The sequence below is a fragment of the Panthera tigris genome, chromosome B3, assembly GCF_018350195.1.
Source record: "Panthera tigris isolate Pti1 chromosome B3, P.tigris_Pti1_mat1.1, whole genome shotgun sequence".
Taxonomy (NCBI): Eukaryota; Metazoa; Chordata; class Mammalia; order Carnivora; family Felidae; genus Panthera; species Panthera tigris.
In genome coordinates this window covers 70000178-70010788 of record NC_056665.1, presented here as the reverse complement: position 1 = coordinate 70010788, position 10611 = coordinate 70000178, and the positions used below count along the sequence as shown (strand labels likewise).

The 10611-nt window shown below is 35.7% G+C and overlaps 1 protein-coding gene across 1 annotated transcript; it reads left to right on the top strand.

The window, feature by feature from the left end:
• Positions 1–8758: 8758 nt before the first annotated feature.
• Positions 8759–9670, top strand: LOC102970145 (olfactory receptor 4F21-like). Its single transcript, XM_015539951.1, has one exon. It carries the CDS (start codon positions 8759–8761, stop codon positions 9668–9670), a length of 912 nt encoding a protein of 303 aa, XP_015395437.1.
• The last annotated feature ends 941 nt before the right edge of the window (positions 9671–10611 follow it).

Sequence of the window (10611 nt, the reverse complement as noted above, 5' to 3'; positions counted from 1 at the left end):
CATCTGGTGGCTTAGTTTGTTAAGCATGTCTCTTGATTTTTGCTCAAGTCATGATATTGCATTCATGAGACTGAGCCTTGTGAGTGCTGACATCATGGAGCCTGCTTGGGATTCTCTCCCTCATTCTCTCTACCCCTCCCCAACTTGCATACCTGCATGCATGCATACAGGTATGCTCTCTCACTCTCTCTCAAAATAAATAAACTTAAATATATATATATATATATGAGTGAATTAAGAAACGATCCTTTCATTCTCTTTTCATCATTTAGAGAAATGCCTCTAATATGATTTACACTCAAACTATTAATATACAGGACCCTGCTCAAGGAAGTACTGTGAAGGATGAGACCTAATATTCCCCTGAAATCCAAGGAAACAAAGTTCAATAGTTGCAACATTCCAAAGACGAGCTGTCACCTGTCCATATATGATCTAACTTCTGCTGGGACTGGTATCAACATCTTGCTTCCCTTTATGACATGGTAGATACAGAGCAAAAGAAAGAAAGTTACTTCCTCCTAATAAAAAAGAAATATAACATTTGAAACTCCTTTCTTTTATACTTCCACTTGTATTTAAAAGGACTAACTTGAGGGATGCCTGGATGGCTCAGTCAGTTAAGTGTCTGACTTCAGATCAGGTCATGATCTCACAGCTTGTGGGCTCAAGCGTTGACAGCTCAGTGCCTGGAACTTGCTTCAGATTCTATGTCTCCCTCTCTCTCTGCCTCTCCCCCACTCATGCTCTCTCTGTCTCTGTCTCTGTCTCAAAAATAAATAAACATTTAAAAAAAATTTTTTAATAAAAAAAAGGACTAACTTGAATCTAGCTTTCAAAAGAGTAGATTATTGCATGATGCCCTTAATGCCCAACTTTTCCTCAGGGAAAGGTGGAAGCTAAGGATCCCCCAAGAGCATGATAGGGAAAACCTTTCCAAATACTTGACTCACTTAAAACACAGAGATAGAGATGGAAAGCCTCCAAGCTCAGAGGCTACTCTTTACAGCATACACTTGGCACACTGAGGACACAATCCCTCCAATATTGCTCACGGTACCTGGAATTCATTTCACCTAAAGCAGACTCTGGAGGTAAGCCCTCTCATTAAGCTGGTTTCAGAGGTGATCAGTGTAGAGTAAGTATATCCCAGATAAGAGATTATTTTTCTTTGAACTTTTACTTTTAATGCGTCCCCCCTATTTTTTTTTAAAGTTTATTTGTTTTGGGAGAGGTGAGGGCAGTGAGAAGGAGTGAAAGAGAATTCCAAGCACACTCTGCACTGTCAGAATGAGCCACCCCACCCAGGGGCCCCGGTTCCCCCCTATTTTAAAACTATTTTGCAGATTTTTTATACCTATCTATGGAGCTTAGAGTTCTGAATGTTTTATTTGGTTAAATGCTTACAGGAAAGTTTATGGGTTTTTCTCTCCCAGCTGATCCCTGGGACTTCTGAATTCCTAACAGCATTAGACACACTAACAAAAAGCACTGACTTTCTACAATCTTAGAGGTTCTGGATTGCCCTGGTTGGGGAAGATGTTTTCTTATCCTGATGTTTTCTGGATTTAGCTTATTCCACCATTTGATATACAAAACATATGAACATAGGGGAAGGGAAGGAAAAATAAGATAAAAACAGAAAGGGAGGCAAACCATATCTCTTAAATATAGAAAACAAACTGAGGGTTGCTAGAGGGGAGGTGGGTGGGGGATGGGCTAAATGGGTGATGGGCATTAAGGAGGGCACTTGTTGGTATGAGCACTGGGTATTATATGTAAGAGATGAATCACTGTGTTCTATTCCTGAAACCAATACTACACTGTATGTTAATAATCTTAAATTTAAATAAATAAGTAAGTAAGTAAGTAAGTAAGTAGTGGTAAATGCAGAAAAATCTTAGTCATTAACATTAACAGTCCTCTTAGTAATTAACATTAATAGGCCTAAGTACTGTCCTATGAAAACAGACAATGAAGTTAAAATGATTTTAAAATAAATATGAACATTGTTTTTGGACTCTTACATATGTTTGTGTCTGGGCTACCTCTTCATAGAATAAAAGGTCTTATTTTATAAAAACCTTTTCTATTTTTATAGTCTTGTCAAAATCAGAAGGTATCTCTAGGAGGGAAGTTATGTTGGTGGTTTGGGGATCAGAAAGACCTCAGTTTATATTCCAGTTCTGTTAACTTTCTAACTTATGACCTTGAAAAAAATCAAGTAAGTGGCAATAAATGTTGTGATTATTGAAATAGATAATGCCTATAAAGTGCATATTAGCACAGCAACTGGTACTTAATAAGCACTAGGTAGTCAATTTTTTAATCTTCTAGTTTCTAGCCTGAAAAAGGTAAAAAAAAAAAAAAAAGACAGAGAAATTAAGAGAGACAAAGCAAAAAAAGAATGAAAGGAAGAAGAAAGATAGAAAGAAAGGAAGGATTAAAAGAAAAAAATTTCCATTGAAATCAATATATATAATATAGATAAATAGTTCATGAACAAGTGAACTGAGTTTACATATTCTCCCATCGAGGAGAGTCAGGAACTTTCAGAAGTCTGTCATATAAGATAATCTCAAAAAGGAAATTCCTCTTGCCAGTGAGGGGGAAGCACCAGTGAATATATGGAACATTTATGAGTCATTAATTCTCAGTCATGCTAATTGGTTTCATTTCTAATGGTACAATCTATAACTATTTGTCTAGAGCAATGATGATGAACCCAAAACAGACTGAATCTCTCCGTGTTTCTCAATCCCCTGAAGCTGCTGAGGATGAAAAGAGAGCCTGCGCAGGTACATGGAAATCCCATCTTTAATTCTCCAGCATCTGGTTCCATAAATTACCTCCTCTTTCTATGTTCTCCACTATTTACTTCTCTTTCAGTTGCCACTTCCTTTGTTAACTCACCTGATTTGACTGATTTTCACTCACATTGGTTATTTCCTTCTGGTCTTATTCTCACAATTAAAATTGTATTATAAGATGTATTTCTTCAGAATGCCTTGGTCTTTGTTAAAGTGGTATGTGAAGTACTTTGACCTTTTCATCTACTTTCTCCCTAAATATTAGTATCACAAAATAAAAGGTAACATCTATGTCTTGACTATTCTATTCCTACTATTCAATATGAAAAGCATGCTAGCTTTATCTTTGCCAGAGGAATTAAACCACTGCTCCCATGGTTTCCTGAAAATCATCAAAATTATTGAGCACTTATTATATAGCAAATAAGTGCTTTGCTAGCACTTATTATATACCATAGCATTTCTCATGTTTTCTTGTTTCAACTCATTTAGTCCTCGAGACAATCATAAGAAGTACCGACTCTTAGTGTCTACCTTTAACAGAGGAAGAAATTGACCTATAAGGCAGTCTGGTAACTCACACAGAAATCACAGCAGGTAAGTGGAGCATCTAGAAACACAAATAGTTTGGCCCCTGTGTTGGTGCTGATGCTGTATATTGGAAATGGCTCCTATATAAGTGTTCTGATTCTCTCAACTAATTTTGATACATTTGATTTTAAATTTTAAAAAATACTACCTGTAAAAGTATAGGAAGTCGAGTTGGGGATAAAGAAACAAGCATAAAATTAGTTAAAATCCCACCACCTATATGGCCACAGATGGTAGCTATACTTGGGGTGAACATAGCATAACCTATAGAGATGTTGAATCTCTATGCTGCACAGCTGAAACTAATGTAACATTGTGTGGAAACTATATTCAAATTAAAGTAGAATTTGGGGGCAAATTCTAAACATCCGTTCATGCAAATGTAATTTGTACTCTCCTCTCCCAGTAAAAATATTTTTTTTCCTCTCTAGTTTTCTGGACTTACTGATATCTTCCCATGCTAGTTAATGTAGACACCTAATAACCCTTTTAAAACTGGATATATCCACATAATCAGTCCCTTATTAACAAACATTTCCTATTATAACAAATGCTAAAGTAAAATAACATTATGCATTTTGTCTATTTTCTTTCAATTAATTCCAAGACATAGGATTCTGAATTACACTTAAAATATTTTTTACTCTTATGACTCAACTGCCTTCTGGGATGACTGTACCACTTCACATCTCCCATCAGCTGAGAATGAGAAGCACTGCTTCCCCAAACCTACAGCAGCAACAGGTTTATCTATTCTGTTGAGGAGAAAATTTTTAAAAATGGAATCTGCTTTCTGAATTTAAAGTAAACATAGACCTCTTCAATCTCCAGTTTTAGAAATTAACTCGTACCCATTTTATTAAAACTTTACAATTTTATTTACAACTTAAGCCTTCTAAGCATCTGGAAGATACTTTGCTGTAAGAAGAATGGTAAGATACTTACAAGTTTATGTTTCCAATGTTGAGCTTCATATTTACTAACTATCGAATACTCTAATTTTAGTATATAGCCTTCGATTATCCTATTTAATTCCAATGCCTTATTTATCATATACTAAGTTTCCTAATTTGTACCACATTCTTAACTGGGTTTCGTTATATTTATCTGTTCAACTTCAGTTAAATCAATCATTGTTTAATTAGTATGGGTTTATGATATATCCCAATCTCCTTTACAGAAAGTGTTCTCTTTTCTACCCCCTAGCACCCACTTCATTTCCTTTTCACAATATCTCTGGACTTTGAAATGGACATTTAGATCACTCTGTAATGCTCCACAATATTTCTGCTTGGCTTTTTTTTTAAAGGTTATTTATTTATTTATTTTGGGAGAGACAGAGCAAGTGAGGGGGAGGATAGAGAGAGAGGGTGAGAGAGTGCTGAGCCTGACACTGGGCTCAAACTCACGAAACTGTGAGATCATGACCTGAGCTGAAACATAGAGTCTGATGCTTAACCGACTGAGCCACTCAGGCGCCCCTCCACTTGGCTTTTTATTTTACTTATTTTTATTTTTTTATTTTTTTAAATATGAAATTTCTTGTCAAATTGGTTTCCATACAACACCCAGTACTCATCCCAACAGGTGCCCTCCTCAATACCCATCACCCACCCTCACCCACAGTCCCCCTGCCTCCCACCTCCCATCAACCCTCAGTCTGTTCTCAGTTTTTAAGTCTCTTATGTTTTGGCTCCCTCCCTCCCTAACCTCTTTTTTTTTTCTTCCCCTCCCCCATGGTCTTCTGTTAAGTTTCTCAGGAACCACATAAGAGTGAAAACATGGGAACTGCAATTATTGCTCAGAAGAGTTCAGTGAGAACGGCTATTTTTACAACTTTGAATCTTTTTTCTCTATTTACATGGTTTCATTTTCCATTTCAATCTGCATTTCAAATGTTTCAGAAAAGTTCGTTTTTTCAATAGAATGCATATGTTGCATAATTATTTCACTTATAAAGGAGACCTTTCTAAATTGTTTTATTTTATTAAGTTATTATTTACTGTTTATTATTTATTATGTTTATTAAAATAATCCTGATTTATTTTTTTCATTTAATTACAAGTTATTGAGATGGGATTTGTGAACAATTATATTTTTGATATCATCCTTTCAAGAACATTACTTGATTTGCTCTTTCTGCTATAGTAAATTATTGAAACACAATTCTGCAAGTTTCCTTATTCATGTTCCTGATTTTAATGTTTCATCTATAATCAGACACTGACTATTGGTTTAAAAATTATATTTAAAATATCATATCAAAATATTTCTTAATCTTTCCTATTTTACTAAGTTTTTTTATCAGGGATAAGCTTTGAAATTTATCCAGTGATTGTTTAGTACATTCATTCCCTATCATCTTTATAGAAATAGCCTCTGAAATCAAGTATTGTTTATCTCTTCTCATGGTCTTTATGTGATATGCTGTGGGATCTAAAATTTTCTCTTGATAGACCCACATAGGAAAACCACGTGATCATTTGATCTGTGGATAGACAGATATGGAAACAGACTGTAGAACAGACTGGACATGGGAAAAATGGAACAGAGAGATCATTCACGAGCCTTTTCAATTGGGAGCCTTTTCAAGATGGGAAAATATGTAGACCAGATGTAAAGGACAAAATGACAATAGAAGTGAAGAAGGAAATGAAATAAGAAATAGTTGAGAATAAAGTTATACAACTGGAGCTAGAAATGAAAGAACAGAGTGCTACCCAGGTATCTACACCAGACACTGGAGAGAATGGTAGTGATATTTATCAAGTCATTGCAGTAAATTAAAATATTATAATTTCAGTTCTGACATATCTACTTGATGATGGAGATGGAACTTGCATTTGTGTATACCACAGACTGCTTTGCATATATTACTCTGGAGCAAGGGATAAACCTACAGATTCAGAATTCAACATGTAGGTACTAGTGAAAATAAGTAAACGAGTATTGAATAAAATCTTTTTCCCCTCAGAGCAATGAGAATCTTTATGAGGGTTTTAAAAAGATACAGGCGGAGGTATGTGATGAAGAATTTGCATTTTTAAGTCCTTCCTATTATCAGACCAAGGTAAACAGGCATAGAAGACTTTCCTGAGAGAATGGTTAAAAGAGGTGTTGTCAACACACTTAAAAAAAAATACTTAACACAGACTCTGAGTCACACCAGAAGTTAAGGTGAAGGAGAGTAAAAATGATTGCTATGTTAGTGAAAGGTATAGAGAGGTCAGAAAGGCAGAGGAATAATTAGGGAAGGGCTGTTATAAAAATGATGTAATTGCATTCAACAAATTAACAGAAAACCTGGTTTATAGTGGATCAAAGAAGTTACAGTTTATTTTTCTCACATTATAAGAATAAATCTGAAGGGACATTATTGCAAGCTTTAGTTAAATGATTCAACATGCCTTTGGTTTCTAGGTCCTCTCTGAATTTTTACTGTATTATTTTATTATATGGGCTTTGCAAGTTTGTGGTTTCTGCACTTTTAAACATATCATTAGCATTAAATGCAAAAAAAAAACCCCACAAAAACAAAAAACAAACAAAAAACAAACAAAAAACCAAGACCATGAAAAGAATCTTCTCTACATGAAGCTTTTCATTTGGAAGGAAAGTTCTTCAAACAACATTAGTTTACCATTGAATAGTTCTGGGTCACATGCCCTATCTTAGATTAATTCATGGCCAAGGAAATGGGTTTATAGCAACTGGTTTATATAATCACGTATAGATCATGTATAAAAATCATGCTCTCAACTGGAGATAGAGCTAATGTCTTCTATAATCTAGAGATTTAAGCCAACTACCAGAAAAAAATGAAATTTCTGTTGGCAAGAAGTGGGAAGAAGATTGGCTTTAGAAAAGCCAATGAGGGGCACCTGGGTGGCTCAGTGGGTTCAGTGTCTGACTTTGGCTCAGGGCATGATCTCACAGTTTGGGAGTTCGAGCCCCACATCAGGCTCTGTGCTGACAGCTCAGAGCCTGGAGCCCGCTTCAGATTCTGTGTCTCCCTCTCTCTTTGCCCCTCCCACCCTCAAAAATAATAAATAATAAACATTACTTTAAAAAAAGAATTAAAAAAAAGCCAAGGAGCCAAGAGCAAAGGGAGTTACAGAATAAAGGGCATGATAAATATTATCACATCCTGCAGAGAGATCAAGGAAAATGATGCTAAAAATTGATTACTGTATGATGTATTCAGATTCCAGGGGTTCTTCCTATCAACAAGGAATTTTGGAAACTGAATTGTTTTGGCCTACTGGTGAACAAAAAGTGAGGACCACCAATGAGGAGTTAGGAAGAGAAAGAAAATTAGGAGACACAAGTTCAGAAACTTGATTTTTTAAAAAAGAACTAACTATGTAAATAGGTAAAAGGAAGCAAAAAGTTGAAAGTTTAATTGATCAATCCTTAGGGAAGATCCATGGTATATGGGGAAGAGCCAACCTTCAAGATCACAGAGCCATGGTCAGAAGCATGCATCATGTTGTCCTACAGCTCTGGGTAAAAGTCCTGGCTCTGACTTGATCCCTCTAAGACTCAGTTTCTTCATTAGTAAAATGAGTCTAAAAAAAGTTTTCCAAATTGAATTCTGTGGGGTTTAAATGAGATAATGTACTTGGTACAAAGCTTTGCATGGAGGATACATCAAAAACATGTCATCTATTAATATTATAATTGTTTAATTAACATTTTTTACTTACTAAGCATTCAGTCTTTGTATCTAACATTTTCATTGAATATAGAGGCATGTACCCATGATAATAGTTATGAATCAAAATTATGAATAATCACAATCTGAGCACCTGATTTCCATGGAAAATTACACACACACACAAATTTAAAAACAAAACCAAAACACATATACAAGGTGAAACAAGGTGAAAGGCATTAAACAATTTTGGCCTAAAGATCTCTATTTGACCACTGAAATAAATTCAGTTAAGGAAAATTAGCAAGTTTAGTGTGAGAATATTAATGTGAAGCTGATAGTAGTAGCCGAGATTATTCAGATGGGAGAACACGTAAGTAAGTGATCAGGGAAAGGTCTAGAAATCCTTGAGAGGTAAAATAAAAGGATCTGAAAATGTAATAGAAGGGAATTAATACCATTTACCTCCATCGAAAATATTAATAATTTTCTTCCCTTTTTATGTAATCATTCTCTTGATCACCATAATGTTTTCATATCCTTAATTTTTTTCTTATTCAATTAAAGGATTTCTAATTGGGGATATGTACCCCAAAGAAAAAACTAGCAAGAAATAGGAAATTTACACTTGTACCACTGATTCTGACTTTTAATCATTTTCTATTCTCAGGTGATTTGAAAATCAGCTCCTCTGCCCAAGTCAATGGATGGATTAAATAATTCTATGGTTTCTGAGTTTGTGTTGCTTGGACTCTCTAGTTCTTGGGAAACTAAAGTTTTTCTTACATTAATATTTTCCTTGATCTATTTAGGAATCATCCTGGGAAATCTCTTCATTGTCTTTTTGGTAATTTTTGATTCTCATTTACATTCTCCTATGTACTTCCTACTGGCCAATCTGTCCTTCATTGACGTGGGGGTTGCCTCTACCACAGTCCCCAAAATGATTAGAGACCTTTTAAATGAATACAAGATAATTTCTTTCCAAAGTTGTATGACACAGATATGCTTCATCCACATCATGGGAGGAGTGGAGATGGTGTTACTCATTGCCATGGCATTTGACAGGTACACAGCAATCTGTAAGCCTCTTCGCTACCTGAACATCATGAACCCTAAAATATGTGTTTCTTTTGTAATTGCTGGCTGGGTCATTGGGGTGATCCATGCCATGTCCCAGTTTGCTTTCGTTATAAACTTGCCCTTTTGCGGTCCTAATAAAGTAGACAGCTTTTACTGTGACTTTCCCAGGATCATAAAACTTGCATGCACAGATGGAGCCAAGTTTGAGTTTATTATTGCTGCCAACAGTGGCTTCATGAGCATGGGCACCTTCTTCCTGCTAATCCTTTCCTATATCTTTATTTTGGTCACTGTCTGGAAACGTTCTTCAGGGGACTTATCCAAAGCATTTGTCACTCTGTCAGCTCACATCACTGTGGTGGTTCTATTTTTCACTCCATGCATGTTTCTCTATGTATGGCCTTTCCCCACATCGTCAGTTGATAAATACCTGTTCATTGCTGACTTTGCTATCACACCCATCCTAAATCCCATCATATATACGTTAAGAAATAAAGACATAAAGGTAGCCATAAAAAGATTGAGCAAATAAGGACATTATGTCAGACTCTGCTAACTGGTTCTATCATTGGAGATCTCAACCTATACATCCACCTGTCTTTTATATATTTCTACCTAGGCATCTGACATTTAAAATAGACATAAACTTAATATATTTTCTACCTCACTGATCAAAATTCTACTCCTCTGTAGAGCATTTATTCATTACTTTGGTTTGCATGGGAGATGTGAATCTACTATATAAGGGTATTATTTTATTATTTTAGCAGACAGCAGTAGTATCTACTAAATAATATTTTATGATTGAAACTGTGATTATTTTGACAATAAGTAATATAAGAAAATCCCTTCTGCTTCCCATAAGGTTTGAAAACAAAGTACAACCCAGCTCTGGGGAATGTCAGGAACCATTACATTGAAGGGTTATATATGTAGGAGTAGCAGCTCTACATAGTTACTTAGGTTGGTTTCCCTTAGAAGACCCTAAGACAAAATTGTATTGCATGTAGTTTATTTGGCAGCTGATTTTAGTATTCATTAGTAAGGGAACAGGGAAGCGGTATTGAGAAAGGAAAGATGCTTATGTTGCTATAACTGGAGTGCAAGCCAACTGTATTCCTCCAGGAGACTGTAGAGATTCTGTGATTTAGAATTGTCCCAATTGAAGGGCAAGGTATTCGAAGTATTTCTTCATTTGTATTAGGTGCATTAACTCCTTGGCCTGTCCAGTCTTTCCCACAGTAAATACTGAACATCTATTTTAAGAAACAAAAGATAAGCAATGAGATAGCCTTTCTGGTGCTGATAGTAAAGAACCATCTCCAATAAAAGTACACTAGGGGCACCTGGGTGACTCAGTTGGCTGAGCATCCGACTTCGGCTCAGGTCATGATCTCATGGCTCATGAGTTCAAGCCCCACGTGGGGCTCTGTGCTGCCAGCTCGAAGCCTGGAGCCTGCTTCAGATTCTGTG